Source organism: Hemibagrus wyckioides, linkage group LG05, assembly GCF_019097595.1.
Source record: "Hemibagrus wyckioides isolate EC202008001 linkage group LG05, SWU_Hwy_1.0, whole genome shotgun sequence".
NCBI lineage: Eukaryota > Metazoa > Chordata > Actinopteri > Siluriformes > Bagridae > Hemibagrus > Hemibagrus wyckioides.
In genome coordinates, this window is record NC_080714.1 from 11342681 (window position 1) to 11363018 (window position 20338).

Consider the following 20338-nt stretch of genomic DNA (forward strand, 5'->3'; position numbering starts at 1 on the left):
CTCTCATTAATATAAACATGGATTAAACCAAATAATTATGTAGCATTAAATGAAGATTGTCCACCTGGTTATAGCTATATACATTAACCGAGTCTAACAGGCTGGGGAGGAGGTGTCGCAGTTGTTCGTGATAAGCTAGGTGCCACACAAAAATGAATTCAACACACAAGTTTTTTATACTAACTTATGTAGCCACAAAAAAGTTCACAGAGTCGATTCCACTAATTGTTATTTACAGATCTCCAGGGCCATATTCTGAATTCCTCAGTGAATTTGAAGATTTCATTTCAAACCTTGTTGTTTCTTTAGACAAAGCATTAATTGTACGAGATTTGTAGGACTGTAGGAATTGTATGACCCTCTGAGAACAGCAGTTGTATCTATCTTAGATTCAGTAGGTGTTAATCAGAACATAATAGGACCCACTCATAATTGAGGTCACACTCTGGATCTTATTCTAACATCCGGCTTAAATATATGAAAAATAGTCACACTTCTACAGTCGGACGTTATTTCAGACAACTATCTTATTTCGTTTAAAATGCGTCTTAGACACAAGATAAACAATTTGCCACATTATGCCACATCACATTTATGTCTGCTACCACGACCCCACAGAACTTGATCAGGTGACTGATTACTTAGAATCAGTGTTTCACAACACCCTAGATACTGTAGCTCCACTTAAAAGGAAAATAATTAAAGAGAAGAAACTAGCACCCTGGAACAATGACCACACACAAATTTAAAACAATCAGCTAGGAAACTACAACGTAAATTGGCAATATTTTCAGTTAGCATGGAAGGAAAGCCTTCTGAGCTACAAAAGATCTCTCTTATTGCTAGATTAGTGTGTCTCTCTACCCTACTCAAAATAACAAAAACAATCCTAAATTTTTATTTAGTACTGTAGCAAAACTAACAAAAGAAACCACTGTAGAAAAGCACACACCATCTATATGCAGCAGCAATGACTTCATGAACTATTTTGGCCCCATCCTAGCACAGAGACAGCACTGGTTACAGTGGTTATAAGTGATAAATGACCTGTTACTGGCCTCTGATCAGGGTTTTGTCTCCTTGCTGGCGTCACTCAATCTTACTGCAGCATTTGACACCACTGACCACACTAATCAACTTGATAGGCTAGAAAATGTTGTTGGTGTTAAAGGAACAGCCCTTTCCTGGCTTAGGTCTCTCTTTTTTAAAAAAAAATTATTTATTTATTGAGGTTTATTTGAAAAGGACCATGTACAATTATGAACATAAATGTGTCCATTTAATGCATCGTACCAAATTTAGCCAAAAGGCTAATTTTCATCCGCGGTCCCTTGGCAGGTAATCACAAACATAAAAAAGAAAGTAACAAACACATACAATCTAGTGATACATATACACATCCTATCAGAGCCACAATAAAAAGATAAAAATGAAGTCCAGTAAAACCACAACCATATAAGTGTTTCCAGACTTGATTTTAGATCAAATTTAAGTTTTAGTTTGAAAAGGTCAATAGATGTGCACATCCTTATGTCTTTGGGTAACATGTTCCACCGAGTAATAGCCTTCACTGAGAAAGATGATAATCCAAAAGCAGAGTGACGAAAAGGAACAACACAATCACTACTAGAAGAAAATCTAGTAGATCTTAAAAAAAGATCTACTATTTGACTGATCGTTATCAGTTCGTTGATCTAAATGGTGACTTCTCTATGCATGTCAAGGCTATGTTTTGTGTTCCACAAGGTTCTGTCTTAGGCCCACTGCTTTTATCCTTATATATGCTACCCTTTGGTGCAATCATTTCGTAAACATGGTATTGGCATCCACTGTTATGCCGATGACAAACAGCTATATGTTTCAGCTAAGTCAAATGAGAGACACCAGCTTATTAAGATTATTAAGATTGCTTACTAACTTCCTCCTGCTTAACTCTGAGGACCACATGCAGACAGAAGTGAGCTTTCTGATTACAGAGTAAATCTGGATGGTCTTTCTGTTTCATCTTGTCCAGTAGTAAAAGATCTTGGTGTGATTATTAACTCTGGTCTCTCGTTTGAAGCGCACAAAGATAATATTACTAGGGTACCCTTCTTTCATCTCAGAAATATTGCTAAGATCAGAAATATGATGTCACTTCATGATGCAGAAAAACTAGTTCATGCTTTTGTTACCACTAGGTTGGATTATTATAATGCCTTACTGTCTGGATTTTCCAGTAGAAGCATAAACAAGCTCCAGTTAGTCCAGATCGCAGCAGCTAGAGTCCTAACTAGAACCAGAAGATATGAACACATCACTCCTATCTTAGCCACACTGCATTGGCTCCCAGTAAAATTTCACATTGATTATAAAATACTATTACTGACCTATAAAGCACAATCTTTTGGTTATTTATGATCCACCATGCCTATATCGATCAGAAGGTGCACCCAAATGAGGATGGGTTCCTTTCTGACCCTAGTTTCTCTCAAGGTTTCTTCATCATATCATCTCAGGGAGTTTTTCTGTGCCACTGTTGCTTCAGGCTTGCTCATTAGGGATGAAATAGGGATACAGTAGTTAGTTAACTTTATAATTTTTGTGTGTTTCTACACTTCTGTAAAGATTTAAGACAATGTCCATTGCTAAAAGCGGTATACAAATAAATTGAATTGAATAGAATTGAACAGTATGCTCACTAGCCTCTGGTCTAATATTTAGATGAATTGCTTAACTACATGTGAGGTCATGGTCACAGGCTGATGACATTGATCTTTGTTCTCAGCAAGAAAATGAGCACACAGGAAAACTACATTACCACCTGGCAATCTGGAACTAGAAGTTATTCTATATTATGCTAAGTTAATAAGATGTGAAACAAATGGCAATACGGGTTAAAAGAAATGTGACCCTGTGTATGAAGCTATGGAGAAACCAGTGTGCAAACCTTGCCATGTAAGCATAAATAAGGCCAGATGATGAAGTCATTCCTTCTCTCAAATGCTAAATCCCACCACCCCCATGTGCAGCTGTGCTCTTCTCCTTCACTCTCCTCAATTAATTTTTTCTTCACTTCATATTTAAAAAAAAATTGCTGGTATATCTTTACAAGACTAAATATTTTAAATCTTTTAAGGGAAAGGCTAGCTACGTTCAAAGGGAACAGGTATAACATACATTTGATAAAACCAAAAGATGTCCAAAGGGTAAAGGCTATAAAATTCCTATTTTATATGAAATGATTTCATAGTTAACATCATAACATCATAGTTCGATATTTATGAAAATTAATCAGGTCAAGAAAAAAATAATCTCAATTTCTGTGAGAGGAAAAGGTAAAGAGGAAATCATGAAACTCAAATACATTATCTGTAATTATAACCTTCACAAATAAGTTTCAATAAACTACCATAAAAATCTGAAAATAACAGGGCTGAGGTGCTGAGGAGTCTGGCATAACATAAATCTGTGTTCTACACAGAAGTTCTATCACACCCTAAGGAAGCTGAAACCCTCTAAACAGGAAAATTGTTCCAGGCAGACTGGATCACAAAGTATGTTTAAATGTAAATAAAATAAAAAAAAGTTAATAAATTAAAAAAGTTTTTATTTATTTTGGTATCTTTTGGTTACTTCTACTCAGCTATTACTATCTCAGGGTAATTTCTAACAAAACATATTTATGTATATTGCTCTCCACTTAAGAAAACCACTCAAAACCAACCAACCAACCAACCAAATAAAAAAAAAAACCATACGTGTAATTATCGTCCTCCACAAATTTTTGCAGTTCCTCGATGTAGTGCACTGACATCAGGTACTTCTGTACATGTGGTAATGTCAGCAAGTGGTCTGTCAAAGAGAAAAAAAAACGGTTTAATTGTTATGCTTATATGGTATTTAAATAATACATGAAAAATATATGGCAGTTCAGTCTACAAAGACTGAGCATCCACAGTTTTGCACTAAAGAAACATTGTAAATTAGGAGGGAAGATTAGTGTAAAATGAAAGTAGTAAACAATACAGCTTCATGTATGTTGCTACCTAATTGTGCTTTTAAGCTACTTATTCATAATATTTAGTGCACTGATATGCTTTCAATATCTAAAAATAAAGAAATTATTTCATGCTTATGAGAAGATGGGCAAAAAGGTTATCACCAAGTTGTTGGTACAGGTGGAGTATTGCAACTAGCTAGCTAAGCTACAGTAAAAAGTTTCTTTCAAGTTAGAATGTATTTAATGTTGACTTTTATATGTCTTCAGTTAAAACATTGAATTACATCTAGAGCAGAACACCTCTAGCTAAACCTCTTGCCACTACAACATTCTAGACATAATCACTTTCAGATAGTGGACTGCAATATTTACTGTAATACTGTCAGTTAGACTGTTTAAGTTGGCATTTTGACAACAAATGTTTTATTATAATTGCTTGTGTTGCTATATTTCTTGGTTTCTCAGCAGCTTTTGTTTATGTTACTGTTAATTAGCATACAGACAAAGAACCATTTTTGATGCTGTATAGACCCTCTCCTAAGAGTGTTGAGTAGACTTATATTTATTTTAAGAAACCAAGATGGAATGTATACAAATTAGGACCAAAGGTATCAAATTCAGTCTGATTCTGATGTTAAAATAATTAGGGAGGAAAAAAACGAGCACCTTGGTATAATGATCACACATGCACCTTAAATTGGGACGTAAATGGCGTCAAACTAAATTGGCAGTATTTCAAATAGCATAGAAGGAGAGCCTCCTGAGCTACAGAAAATCTCTTAGTGCAGCCAGATCAACATATCTCTCTACCTTAATTGAAGATAACAAAAATAAATCCTAAATTTCTATTTAATACTGTAGTAAAATTAACTAGAAACTAAAAAAAAACATTGTAAAATATGAACACCATTAAATTGAAGCAATGACAAAATATCAGGGAAAAGATTCAGACTGTTAATTTAAAACAAGACAATCTGACAACTAATCCTGTAAATAACAATATTAGTAATCAGATCAGTGTTTTGAATGTTTCACTCCCCTGACTGACACTAATTTCTTCTTCAAAATCAATTCCTGGAATAGATCCCTTACCTACATGTTTCTTTAAACAGGTAAAAGCATTAGCAACAAAACACGTAAAATAATCAGGAATTAAGAATTGAGACCTCAACATAGCACAGACACAGCATTGGTTAATGTGGCATATGACCTGCTATTGGCACCTGGTCAGGGTTGTGTTCCCCTGCAGGTGTTGCTTGACCTTAGAGCAATTTTCAGCACACGTGAACTATTCTACTTGAAAAATATTCTATAGAAAATATTGTTGAAGATAATGTGTCAGGTCTCTCCTCACTCAGGTCTTATTTGTTTGATCTTTATCAGCTTTAACAACTTGTAAGTTAATAGTGACCTCTCTATGCATACTCAGGTTATGTTCAGTGTTCCTCAAAGGTTTGTTTTGGGCCCACTGTTTTTCTCCTTATACACTATATTGCCAAAAGTATTCGCTCACCTGCCTTGACTCGCATATGAACTTAAGTGACATCCCATTCCTAATCCATAGGGTTCAATATGACGTCGGTCCACCCTTTGCAGCTATAACAGCTTCAACTCTTCTGGGAAGGCTGTCCACAAGGTTTAGGAGTGTGTTTATGGGAATTTTTGACCATTCTTCCAGAAGCGCATTTATGAGGTCACACACTGATGTTGGACGAGAAGGCCTGGCTCTCAGTCTCCGCTCTAATTCATCCCAAAGGTGTTCTATTGGGTTGAGGTCAGGACTCTGTGCAGGCCAGTCAAGTTCATCCACACCAGACTCTGTCATCCATGTCTTTATGGACCTTGCTTTGTGCACTGGTGCACAGTCATGTTGGAAGAGGAAGGGGCCAGCTCCAAACTGTTCCCACAAAGTTGGGAGCATGGAATTGTCCAAAATGTCTTGGTATGCTGAAGCATTCAGAGCTCCTTTCACTGGAACTAAGGGGCCAAGCCCAGCTCCTGAAAAACAACCCCACACCATAAAAACTTTACACGCCAAACTTTACACTTGGCACAATGCAGTCAGACAAGTACCGTTCTCCTGGCAACCGCCAAACCCAGACTCGTCCATCAGATTGCCAGATGGAGAAGCGCGATTTGTCACTCCAGAGAACGCGTCTCCACTGCTCTAGAGTCCAGTGGCGGCATGCTTTACACCACTGCATCCGACGCTTTGCATTGCACTTGGTGATGTATGGCTTGGATGCAGCTGCTCGGCCATGGAAACCCATTCCATGAAGCTCTCTGCGCACTGAAACCCATGGGAACTAGGGAGGTCCGTTACAAAGTCCATGGTGATATGAGCCCAGGGGTGGCGTGGGACAGGTAGTGGTTTCAGCAGACCCGCTGGAAGCTGGTGGGGTGTGTGCACCCGAGCACATACACTGCAGATCTCCACGGACCGTTTAGCGTTAGCAGCTAGTGAGGGCCACCAGAAGGCATTCCGGAGAAGCTGTGTGGATTGCTGGATGCCTGGGTGGCTGAAACTTGGGGCTTTATGAACCCATTCCATGGTGCATTGCCTGAGAGTATTAGGAACATAGTGTAGGGACACTCAGGGGGTGGTGCTTCATTGCATTGGGCCCTTACGATTTCCTCCATGAGGTCCCAGCATATTGGTGTTATGATCACAGAGGCAGAGAGAATGGGGTCATGGTGGCAGGAGAGAGCGTCTGCCTTACTACTCTTTGACCCCAGCCAGTAGGTCACAGTGAACTGAAATCTGGTGAAGAATAAAGCCCATCGTGCTGGTCTGGGATTGAGCCGTTTAGCCCCTCGGATGTACTCCAGATTCTTATGGTTGGTTAGTAATTGGAATGGGTAGCATATCCCCTCTAACCAGTGCCTCCACTGTTCCAAAGTGAAAGTAATTCCCAGTTTCCTATGTCATAATTAGCCTCGGCCATGGTGAGTTTCCAAGAAAAGAATGCACAGAGGAGGATCTTTCCAGGGGATCCCTCACATTGCAAAAGGATCACAAACAGTCATACACAACAGCTTGGTACATGGTAAACTAACAATAGTTCGCATTGATTCGCGGCATGCACGCTGTTTAAATGTCTGTGAATGTGGAAATGAAAACAGGAAGTGAACTTCCGTAAACTGTAAAGTTCTGACATTTGTGCAAGGGTTCCCTCTGGTGGACTGGAGTGTGAACTGCGGGTGATGTAACAACAATTGATTGCTTCTAACTTTTTGGCAACAGTTTGTGGAAGAACCACATATGGGTATGATGGTTTGGTGCACTTTTGGCCAGTGTTTACAGCCATAGCAATACTTATGCAGGGCACTGTAGATCAAAAGTATAATTAAAATTATAAAATTTTGCCTAGAATCAACAAAGGAATATAAACCACATGTACTTTTGTTAACCTTTTACTCAATTATTCAGTGTTTTTGTTCCCAGTAATGCTTTCTGTTGTGATCCATCACCATTCACAGCTGATTCTTATCCATATAATACAAAATAAATTGTTAAAACATGCATGTTACTGACCATAGTTACAGGACACCTGAAGGTCAGAGATGACCCGGAGAAGATTGTTCATCTGATTGGTCCTCTGCTCAGTCTCTATGATGCTGTCAGTGGCTGGATAGGCAGAGTCGATATAGGTCATATCAAACAAATAAATTCCTGAAAAATAAAAAGACACGGAAATAATATAATTTATAAATTCTTACCTCTTGCAAATTCAAATATGAATAATACTTGATACATGCCTTGAAACAAAAAAAAACATTAAATACCATCCTGTCGTTATTTATTACTCTAGTTAGTATAAGAACAAATGTTACAAAAACTTTCAAATTTTTCATATTTTATTTTTCATTTTCAGCTTTGAAGAATGACATAATTAACAAATTAGCATACTAAAACAAAACCTGACTGCTTTAATACATGTGTGATATGGCACAGACAATTTTAACAAGTTTCTGTTCAATTTACATGCCAAATGTGGGAAGATAGTGAGGGCTGAAAATCTTTGTTTGTGCCCCGTTTCTGCTTTTTCAGGATGGGATAATCTCCATAATTAGATGTAATAGGTAAGATGCCCATTAAGCAGAAGAATTACTGACATATGAAGTGGGAAATTTAGCAGATGTCATTGTCCAGTGAGGCTTATTGAAGTGCTTTTACATTTTAAGCATGTCAGATCACCAAAGTGATTTCTTTAAACAGAAAAAAACAGTAGCTACCAAACCCCTTCAAAAATGATAAATTCTTCCCTTAGCACCGGCTAAAGAAATGTGCCTAAATCATTTAAACTAACCCTTGATTAAAAAACCCCGACCACAACCCCTGTAGGCTGTCCACCTATAGGCCAATACCAAACCTCCTCTTTATCTTCAAGATCCTAGAAAAGGTTGTAGAACAGCAATTCTGTTCATACCTACATAGGAATAATATTCATGAAATGTATCAGTCAGGATTTAGGCCAGTTTAGGATCCAGTTAGGATTAGTCAGTGACAGCACTGACTTAAGTGGTAAATGATGTGTTGCTGGCCTCTGATCAGGGTTGTGTCTCTCTATATATGCTACCCCTTGGTGCAATTATTCATAAACATGGTATTTGCTTCCACTGTTATTTCGATGACACAAAGTTTCAGCTAAATCAGATGAGAGACACCAGCTTATTAAGACTGGAGAATGTGTAATGCTCAGTGGATAGTGGATGCTCATTAACTTCCTCCTGTTTAACTCTGACAAGAAAGATGTACTTTTACTAGGAACACATGCAGCCAGAAGTAAGCTTTCTGATTACAGAGTAACTAAGTAACAGAGTATGTTCTTTCGGTTTCATTTTGTGCAGCAGTTAAATACCTTGGTGTGATTATTGACTCTGGTCTTTCATTTGAAGCTCATGCAGGTAATATCACTAGGGTTAGGGATAGCATTCTTGCATCTCAGAAATATTGCTAAGATAAGAAATATGATGTCACTTCATGATGAAAAAGCTAGTTCATGCTTTTGTTACCTCTAGGTTGGATTATTGTAATGCCTTACTGTCTGGATGTTCCAGTAAGAGCATAAACAACGTCCATTTAGTCCAGAACGCAGCTGCTAGAATCCTAACTCCAATCTGGAGATATGAATGCATCACTCCAATCTTATTGACCTATAAGGCACTGAATGGTCTCACGCTACAGTACCTGATCTTTAGTTTTTTTAATGATCCACCATGCCTACTTCGATCAAAATGTGCTGGCTATTTGGTAGTACCACAAGTAGGAAACACTACAACAAGGGAGAAAGCTTTTTCTTACAAAGCCCCACAGTTATGGAATGGCCTTGTAATTAGTGTTTGGGACTCAGACACAGTCTCTGTGTTTTCGTCCAGGCTGAAGACACATTTGGTTAGTCAAGCTTTCAATGTATACTTTTTCTTAGGTAAAGGAGCAGATCTGGAAGGGAATGGGCATAGAGTGTTTGGTGAACTGGGATATTTGGATGTTGTCGCCTTACCACCCTCGCAAGTCACTCAGGTTTGCTGACTGAAGTGGTTGTCCCGGGAAGCCTTCATGTACGTCACCATTTGGCTCTCTTTTAGTCATGCTGTCATAGCAGTTTTGCCAAAGTCTTTACCTGCACTTTGCACATAATCTACATTGTCTTTTAATATCACATGATCACAAGCATCAAACCTAATATTTTTTCTCTCTCTGACAGTCTCTGTTGAGTTATACATCCCACTCCCGAACTCCTTAGTTTCCAGTGTGACCACTTCTTCTTTTCAGACTTGCCTGATCCATCCAGGTGCTTTACCTCTGGTTGGAGTCTCGTCACTTGGTGGTGCTCGCTGCTGCTGGGGGTAGATCTGCGTGGACAGCCTGTGACCCAGGGGACTGCTGTGGATATAACCACTTGGAGACTATCACTTTGTCTTTGAACTACTGTTGCCTCAGTCAGCTTGCAGCAGAAAGGAATCAGTGCCAATAATGAACTCAGAAACTACACTGACCTATTAGTTCCTCAAGAGCTCTTGGTTGCACAATTCTTCATGACTATAAACTGCTGAAGAAAGGACATTATCAACATTTACATTATTTACTGTCTAGTGTCACCCAAACGAGGATGGGTTCCCTTCTCCTTCCCTTCCTCATATCATCTCAGGGAGTTTTTCCTTGCAACCACTGCCTTAGGCTTGCTTATTAGGGATAAATGTTAGGGCTTAATAGTAACTTAACTTTAAACTTTATCATTTTTTCTATGTTTCTATACTTCTGTAAAGCTACTTTGATGTCCATTGTTAAAAGTGCTATACAAATAAATTAAATTGAAAATTGAACTTAGCTACAGACCTGTTGAGAGAAATGTGGGACAAGCCAAAGTGTTCAGGGCACCACTTGGCAGAGATCCCCTAGGTGTCTGAACAGAGTCCCTGGCTGTCTTCAAACGATGGGTGAAGACCTACATCTTCCTGAAACACCTTAACTAGCACTTAATTTTACCCTGTTTTTTTTTATTTATTTACAAAATGTGTGCTATCATTTCTCCCAAAAGAGTTTTAGGATGTTGGTATCCTTAGTCTGTGACATAGTGAACCACTGTTAATGTATTCATTGATCAAGCCTTCAAAGCACTTTTGTATTTTGCTCAGGATAAGGACATCTGCCAAATGTAAAATGTAATGCAAATGTAGAAATAAGAGAAACTGGGAGAAGACCAACTCTGGCCCCTGTATGCATGTTAGTGGTTAATAGCTGACTTCACAAGATCAGAGAGCATGGTATGGTGAGGGAAAACTGTTTAACCAAGCTAGTAGTACTTATTTACAAGCTAGCAGGTCATCCAAGTTCAAATATACTATGCTGGAGTGTATAAGGTCAGATGAAGAAAGTAATGGCCAAATGATGGTATTTATATAAAGTACTATGTCATATAGTCACTTTGTGTCATTGTTGAAAGGTCTTGGCCTGCATTCACACAGGCACAAGAAGGTAGTATTTCTCAATGCCCCTGTCATTTAAGGGGGTGAAATATAATCATGTTGGGTGATTAACCCTGCTGAATAGGATGTGTGTTAAGAAAAATAACAGAAAAATATCTGCCTTCTTGTATTTTAATAGAGTAAAGTAAAATAGTGTCAAAAAAGTCAGTAGTGAGGTTTTTAACATTTTCCCATTAAATTAATAAAGGATTGAATGTCAAGGAAAACACCTATTATGGAATATAACTTTAAACTAATGGTTGACATTTAAGTTGTCCTTTAAGGTTACAAAAATAGACGAGAGTGCGTGTGTGTGTGTGCGTGTGTGTGTGTATAGTGAGAGGTCAGATGATGCCTCCATGTTCTAGAAAAAGCTCTTACAGATCAATTTACAGAAACATTTGTTTCAGGGGGAAAAGAAGAAAAGACCACCCATGTTATAATCATTAAATTTAAAAAAATAATCATATAAAAATAGGGTTTCAACTCAATTAACTAGAAAGGTGCATGTAAGCAATTCAGAGTGTATTATATGGAAAACGTTACATGCAGATGTCTGTTACTTGTGTCTGGCAAACTCTGAGGAAAGACTGTAAACAAATCCATAGCCATATTTGTGTAATCAGTCTACAAATCCATGAAATACATACTTTGACTGTATGCCAGGAATGAAATATGACAGAATAACTTCATAATACATAACTGATGAAAATAGTTTTACTCACTACAAAAGCACTGTGGGCCAGTTTGATTTATTAAAGTGTTTAGCCAACAAATGAGTCATGAAAAACTACGCTTGTTCCTGGTGACATAACTTGAAAAACATTGCTTAACACACACCCAGACACCCACCCACTCGCACACAGAATCATAAACACACAGAGAGTTATGAAACAATGAAAAATAAATGGATAGTCTTTATGTATGAGTACATTGGTGACCGATTATTTCCCTACGGAGTAAGAAAAAAGTACATTTACTGACCTGAAGGCTTATGCCACTAAAATATATATAACATATAGTTTCCCTTAAGACTTATCAAAGCAAACCAACTATAATTTTTTTTTACACTGGATCAACTTTAACTTAAATAGTTAAGTTGCAATAAATAGCCTTGCTTTAGAGAAGATTTTCAAATTAATTATTACATACACTCATATAGAAATGCCTGTATTTGGGGTTGTGTTAACAATTTTCACTGACAAAATTAGCTTGGATCTTAAGACATGTCTTAAAAAGCCTAGTGACTGATGTCCATCAGCTGTGTTGTATTAATAACAATCCAAGTAATCTGATCACATGTTACTGTTTTGCAACCAGACATGGAAAGAGATGACACTTAGGAATAATTGTTCAAAAGCCAAGTTACAAATTTAGAATGCATAAATAAGGACCACATTTCCTATGAACATTTACCATGTAATGAAATATATACCTTTAAAATTTACCTTTAAAAAAAGTGAATTTGGTAGAGACAAATCTATTTTTTTTTAAATAACAATATAGGTTTTTTTGTATTAATTTGAACAAGTGAAAAAGAACTGAATGATTGGCATTGATGTTTGCAATTGTGTGCACTATTTTCTTCATGATCCATAACATTTTTTATTAATTAACATAAGGCACCAAAACTGGAGGAAAATGGCATATGGGAAAGGGAATCCAGGCTGCATAAAGACAATGCTAAATGTGTTTTATGGTATGCTAATTACACTAAAGGAAATACTGAAAAAATGGAAATACTGAGTTGGAAGGAAGTGTTTATAAGCTCTGGTAGATCCACAGTGTGCTATTGTTAAATCACCAGCAGCTAACAAGTGTTATAAGTAACAAATATAGCTGCAAGCAGCAATGACGGGCCCTCGCACCATGGGCCATCACTACTTGGTGCCATCGCCGCCCAGGTGCACCAGACACAGTGAGCACAGTGGGTACATGCATTAAAAGGGTAAATACCAAAAGGACAAGAGTGACAATTTGGGTGTACTGAAAGTGATCACAGCAAAGTCCACTGATGGCAAAACGAAAACTGACTTTCCTTCTAAACTATGTAAGGACAAAAGGGACAGTTTGGGTGTAATGAAATAGATCATAGCAATGTCCAGTGATGTCCAAAGGGACAATGACTCTCCCTCTAAACTATATTACTATATCAGTTGTTTATACAATATTTATACAAATTTTTGTATAAAAAAGTTTCTTAAATCCTGAAATGTGTATACATTGCATACAAATGTATACATGTGTATACATATTTCTGGGTGACTGACTGTCTCTCTCTCATATATATATATATATATATATATATATATATATATATATATATATATATATATATATATACATATACATATATATATACATATACATATACATATACATATATGAGAGAGAGAGAGAGACAGAGAGTATATGTATACACATGTATACATTTGTATGCAATGTATACACATTTCAGGATTTAAGAAACTTTTTTATACAAAAATTTGCATAAATATTGTATTACTAAATTTATTGCTATACGTTATAGATTGATTTATATGATGATATTATGATAATATTATGATAATATTTTTAATATTATACTAATATTATTTACATCATACTATTTTTCTTTTCCTGAAGTGTATATACATTTTCTGGTTGACTCTGTATATATGAATTGTGAAAATGAAGCAATATTGTAAAAAAATTAAAATAACGGGATAAGAGCCTCTAGTGGACATAGTCTAGTACTGCAGGAGTCAGGCCAAAACCATGTCCAGTCAATGGACTGATAAATGTAAAAATTTGTTGTGAGCCGTTTGAGCGTCACAAAATCATGAAACTAAGCACAATCACTCAAAACCAGTTGTTCGTTCTATTTTTAAAAAATTGAAACATTAGGGCTTTCCACTGTTAAGATATAAGAACATTAATATTTTTCTATTATGTCCTCACAATAGCAACATCATTCAAAATATCACAAATTCCTTCACAGTTTCACATCAGCCATGTCCTGACATTATTCTGACTGATTTTCAACCAAATCAGGTGAAAGTAAATGAAAACATTAGAGATTTCTAAAAGTGACACACTTCCTGCTGCCAGTTGGTGGCGCTATGACCGAGACTCATAGTTGTCATATCAGTGTGATCAGCTTGTACATGACGATATATACACCGAAGTTATTAGCCATTTCCTGTTTCCTTTTATTCGCCATAGGTTTAAGGGCTGAACCGTTTGAGATATCAAAAATCCCTTATCAACTTTAGATCCTCAATGTCTTCAGATCATATTGGACCCTGTTTGGTCAAAATCATACAAATCCCCTAGGAGGAGTATATCAAATTCCATTGGGTGCGTTTTTCAAACATCCCAAAATAACTGACTTCCTGTTAAGCAGATCCCATGACAAGTGGATGAACGTCATTTAGCTCAATGAGAACTAAATGTATACCTGCTCTCATTCATATACGTCCAAGTGAATATGAGCTGTGCAGCTATATTTCTGACAAAGTTCCAGGGGGCGCTGTGACAGCCCTGTGCCACGCCCGGGGACCAGCCACAATGGACTTTCTCATAAACATGTACACTCTCTATGTGAAATATTTTGGAACATTAGGCCTTTCCACTCGTAAGATACGAGAAGATTCATTGTCTTCTATTATGTTCTCATGTAAATCATCACCTCAGTAACACGATTCAAGGTATCAAAAATTCCTTGACCGTTTCACATCATCCATGTCTTGTCATTATCCTGACTGATTTTGAACCAAATCAGGTGAAAGTAAGGGAGAAGATATTAGAGATTTCAAAAAAGTGACACACTTCCTGCTGCCAGTTGGTGGTGCTATGACCGAGACTCATAGTTGTCATATCAGTGTGATCAGCTTTCAATGCTTAACATAATCCTAAGGTTTCATGTAGATCACTTAATGTACACAGAAGTTATTAGCCACTTCCTGTTTCGTTTTATTCACCATAAGTTTAAGGGCTTCTCACGGCTGAACCGTTTGAGATACCAAAAATCCGTCATCAATTTTGCAATTATTTATCAATGTCTTGAGATCATTTTAGCCTGGGTTTGGTGGCGGTTGTATCAGTTCCCTAGGAGGAGTATTTCAAATTCCATTGGGTGCATTTTGCAAACAACTCAAAATAACTCACTTCCTGTGGATTACACTTAATGACATGCAGTGTGAAAGTTGTTCAGTTTAATGAGATCTAAGTGTGTACCAAGTTGTACATGCATACGTGCAAGTGTGTATCAGCTATGCAGCAAGATGTTCCAGGGGGCGCTGTAACGGGTGTGTGCCACACCCAGGGCCGAGCCACGGTGACGTCCTAATGGCCGCAGATTTCAACCTGTCTGCTGATTTTCAAGAGTTTTTGAGCATGTTAAGGGGTCCAAAATGCCCTGAAAGTTTGAAAAAAAATTAAAAAATAAAACATAAATTCTAACGAAAACAATAGGTTTTCCGCACCTACGGTGCAAGGCCTCTGGCCTTGCTCCTTCGGTGCTCAGGCCCTAATAATGTTCCTCAGTCTGTAATGGCATGCTCAAATATGTAAGGTGCTCCCCTAACTCTGCATGTAACAGTTATTCTATCCAAGAGTCTTTTTTTAATCATGGTAAACAAGATCAAGAAGGTAATACTGAAATGAGAAGAAAATCTGAGCAGCACATAGATGCGTGTGTATCAGTGGCAATGTTTAAGCACAAGCTTTTAATTACATGGTCCACTGAGTCTGGATGCATAGATGTTCATCTCTCAACAACAGATTGAGGGGGTGCTGAGACCTTGACCTAGGAGGTGGCTGAAAGTCATTCCGGTTGTATGAGTTCATGCAAGATGCTGGTGCAGGAAAATGGGGCATTTCCAATCAGCAGGAACCCCTAGGTTCTATAGCTATAGGGAGTTAATGCGAAAAACACAAGCAAAGAATATTTGCCTTGATAACATTCATAGTAAAAATCTTACATTCATGTCCAAAATCTTGACATAATGGGTAGATTCTGCCACTAAAAGATAAACACATTTTTATGACAAGAACTGCCTACATTGTACGGAGGCTACAGCACATGCAGGGCTGAAAATAATCACAAGAGGATTTGGTAAATAATTCCATCTGATTTAAACTGTGCATTTAACACACATATAACACACTGGTGTTTTGTGGATTTGATTGCACACTGCAGCTGACAGTTCATTGGATCAGGGAGTGTAAAACTTTTTTAGTAACTAAACTCTACATTTTGTGGAAATTTTGCTGAAATTACTTCAAAATGCAAAACAGCCAGAAAACAAACAAACAAACAAAAACCATTCATAATCAGGTTAAACTGACAAACTGAAAGGAGATAGAGGTGTTCAATACACAAATAGTGAAACTACAGCACAGGGCTGACAAAGATCATAACATGGGAAACACTTCCATCTGACTTAAACTGTGCTTATCTGTAAAATCTCATGCTGCCACTGCCAAAAACCTGCAACGTTTTAGTCTCATTCACACAGTTATAGGTAATTTGGACGTATGCTAGCAAAGCATGAACTTTCCCAGACAGAGTGTTTGAATTTGCTGATGGAATTTTAAGACAGCAGTACTTTGTAATAAGGTGTATACCCTGTTTGCAAAGGGCTCTGAGGACACAAACAGAAAGACTAGAATAGGCATACATTCTTTGAGCCTCTGTGGAAAGTTTGACAGACAGGATTACGTAATGGGCTTTCTGAGAGAGAGAAAGAACAAGAGAAATGGTGCTCAGAGACCAACTGGAAATAATAAAACATACAGTCTGTTACTTCATAAATAATTCAGAAATGTCTGAATATATTTTGTTAAAGCTTGCAGTTTTGGAATGCACCACAGATCTAAAATAGCACAAAGCATTTTATACATCATTTTCCGAATCCTTCTCTCCTTGTTGACTGTCATTATACAATGAAACATAACATATTGTATTCTACTACATATAGTTTCATTTTTAATGAAAATGTTACAGATATTGACAGTTTTTAGTTCATTTTAATGTTGTGGAACACTAACATAACTATTTCAATATATGCTCTACATTTAAATACACTTTAGTTCTATGCATTTTTTCTGCTCCTATATGATGCTTTTGTGGATTTTACTCAACATACACCGATCAGGCACAACATTATGAGCACTGACAGGTGAAGTGAATAACACTAATAAAATCACTGTTAGTGGGTGGGATATATTAGGCAGCAAGTGAATATTTTCTCCTCAAAATCGATGTGTTAGAAACAGGAAAAATGGGCAAGCATAAGGATTTGAGCAAGTTTGACAAGGACCAAATTGTGATGGCTAGCCCACTAGATCAGAGCATCTCCAAAACTGCAGTTCTTGTGGGATGTTCCCAGTCTGCTGTCATGTCTGGTCAGTGTATATGTTGAGTAAAATGGAGCAAGGTGCAAGGAGCAAGGTGCTCAACAAATTTAGACTGGTTCTGGACATAACAGACCCCTAATATCATAATATATAGCAAATCAAGATATACCACTGGGACAGTAAAACCTATTAGACAATTACAGATAATGTGAAATTTTATGGGATCATCAATTACACAGCAACTGTGGCTTTTCAAGTATTGATTTAGCTACAATCTTTCACTGGGGGAAAGAGCTTATAAATAAACCTGCTGTCTTTTGAAACACTTTCTTTAGCAAGGAAGGACTGATGGCAGGTTTGGAATCAATCATTTTTATCATGGTCAAAGTTTTATCACAGAATTGTCAGAAAAGGATTCCTTCGAAGAGCACAAAATTTACAACCCATTTCATCTCAAGTACAGGAAACGTTCGTTCAAAAGGAAATAAAAAGTGTTTAAATGTGATGCTGAGACGGCTGTGGAAATATGGTCCAGCAAGTCAGCAACATTTAAAAACCAGATGTGTTTTTTAGCGCATTAGACCATACATAGCGGAAAACAGAAAGGACCCTCTTTTTGTGGCTTCTCCGGTGCTGCAACTCCTGAAATAGAGTCTGAACAGCCAGCTGCTTTAAAGTGGAAGATTTTACTCAGCTTAAAGAACATGGAAACCAATAACAAGGGAGGGCTCCACAGTGAGGCACTGGATTTATGTTATTCTCTGCAGGACAGTGATTCCCAGCTCCTGGTTTTTCCAAAAGCACCCTATGTGCTCACAACATTATCTTGCCCACTTTTGAAAAGGAATAAGATACAGAAATAGATACTTTCTCACACACTGATAACTGGCAAGGTCTACTGCCTTTCATTGCTCACAGAGATTCTCACAGGACTGATGACAGCAACTGATTCACAATTCAGTAGGATGCCAGGATCATTAAGGGAATACATAATATGACAGCCAGAGAACAAGGTAAAAAGACTAGCTTCATCCCTTAAAGTTGGAAATAAAAATCAAAAGTCAGCTCAATCTTTTTCATAGCTGCATAATTTCTTTTTCGAGAAACAGATGTTCAAATTTGTTAGATAAACTACAGTTTGTGTAACAAACACTACCATAACTAACTTGTCAGGTTAGAAATTATTGAGAGGAAACAGCTAGAGCAAAGAGAGAAACCCAGCTACATTATATGCTTTTGATATTTCACTTAAAATAATGTGTTTATAATAGATCCATTTTACATCATAGATCACATGAAGTCAAAGAAAAATTAAATTATCTAAGTAATATACTATACTATATTATGCAGCAAACAGTAAAACACCTTACAAACAATTAAAATCCTAATAGTATACTAAATAATAACCATACTGGCTGTTGCTTTAATATCCAAAGACACATCACACTGTGATGTAGTATTCTAAGGAAAATGGCTAGTAAACTATGTGGCCAAAAGTATGTGGACACCTCACGTCACACCTTTGTGTGCATACAGAACATTCCATTCCAACATCATGCACATTAATATGAAGCCAGCTAAAAGAACATTAGAGAAGTCACTCAACAATTAACACTCCCTTACAGTTATTAACATTAATAATAACTTCCACTTATGCATCAATTATCAGTCTTTACCCTGATTGTCTACATCAGCTGTATGTGAACCTAAAGTTTCATGGAACTAAACTTCACCAAAAGCAAATGAGCTGTGTTGGGAACATACTTTGTAAGTAACAGTTGAACACCTGCACACAAGTACAAAGAAAATCAGCTTTTCTGTAACTTTTGTTTAGTTCAGACTGATTTACACAAATGTGAGGTAAGTGGTGGCTTAAATATAAAGGCTCTGGTCTGGTCCGGAAGGTCAGTGGTTCAAGCCTCAGCACTGCAAAACTGCTACAGTTAGGCCCTTGAGCAAGGCCCTTAACCCTCTCTGCTCATGGGTGCTGTATCATGGCTGAACCTGCACTCTGACTACAACTTCCTAAGCAAGGATATGTAAGAATTTCACTATGCTGTAATGTGTACATGAAAATGAAAGGCTTCTTCTTCAGTGATACTAAAATGTCTTAATGAAGCTTGATTTTGTGCACAGGAGCATGGTCAAGCTGGAACAGGTTTGGATCCTGTACTTCCACTTCAAAGGAAGGTGAATCATAACATTACAGGGGAGATAAGCAAAAACAAAACAAAACAAAAACAAAAACAAAAACAAAACAAAACAATACATTCTAGGCAGCTGTGTATTTGGGGAAAGAACATGTATGGGTGTGAAGGGCAGGTGTTCACATACTTTTGGTCATATATAGTGAAAACTGTTCCAGGCTTCTTGAAGAATATAGCTCTTTTGTCTCTAAAAGTAAGAATACAGTGCATTTCATAAATACTATGACTAAACCGGTGATGTCATATCTGAAGAACATACAAAAACACAAACATTTGTATTCAGAGTTGAGTTAAGCACACACAATGACAGACTAATACTGACAATTAGCACATTTTTATTCAGAGCTTGACCGGATGAATCTCTAAGTTATGCATGATTCTGACTTTTAATTACAAGCACATTTGTCTTGGGTGAGCTTGGCTCCAGTGAGGACAGGCATTAATTCAGTGCCAATGTGTGAAAGTTTGATATAACCAGAATCTGTCTTGATGAAATTCATTAAACCAAATTTGCGAGTAATGTGATAAATACAACTAGGACTATTCATGCATTAATATTCTGCTAACATGTTAAACCCCTATTAGATCTTGATTGCAATGCTTCCTATCTTTTCGCTCATATATCATATTAGTCTTGTTGATTTTAAATGTTTTAAATTGCCAATATTTGTTGCATCATATCACATTTTAAAGCAAAAGATAAAAATAATCACTATTTCCTACTTCCTTATGTAATTTATACTACAATGTTTTGGACCTTAAAGGCAAGTACTTGTGTGGTGATTAAAACCTGTGTGCAATGCCTCATGGGGTTTTGGGTGACAACTTGAAAATCCCA

The 20338-nt window shown here is 37.1% G+C and overlaps 1 protein-coding gene across 2 annotated transcripts in view; it reads right to left on the reverse strand.

Moving 5' to 3' along the window:
• The window catches only part of ralgps1 (Ral GEF with PH domain and SH3 binding motif 1), a 106404-nt gene that overhangs the window by 14350 nt on the left and 71716 nt on the right, over nucleotides 1-20338 (reverse strand). For both annotated transcript variants that reach the window (XM_058388667.1, XM_058388668.1), the window contains 2 exons: nucleotides 7518-7655; nucleotides 3741-3834 (listed from right to left, as the gene is read on the reverse strand). In XM_058388667.1, coding sequence (XP_058244650.1) covers nucleotides 3741-3834; nucleotides 7518-7655 — 232 coding nt within the window. The remainder of the gene's footprint in view (nucleotides 1-3740; nucleotides 3835-7517; nucleotides 7656-20338) is intronic.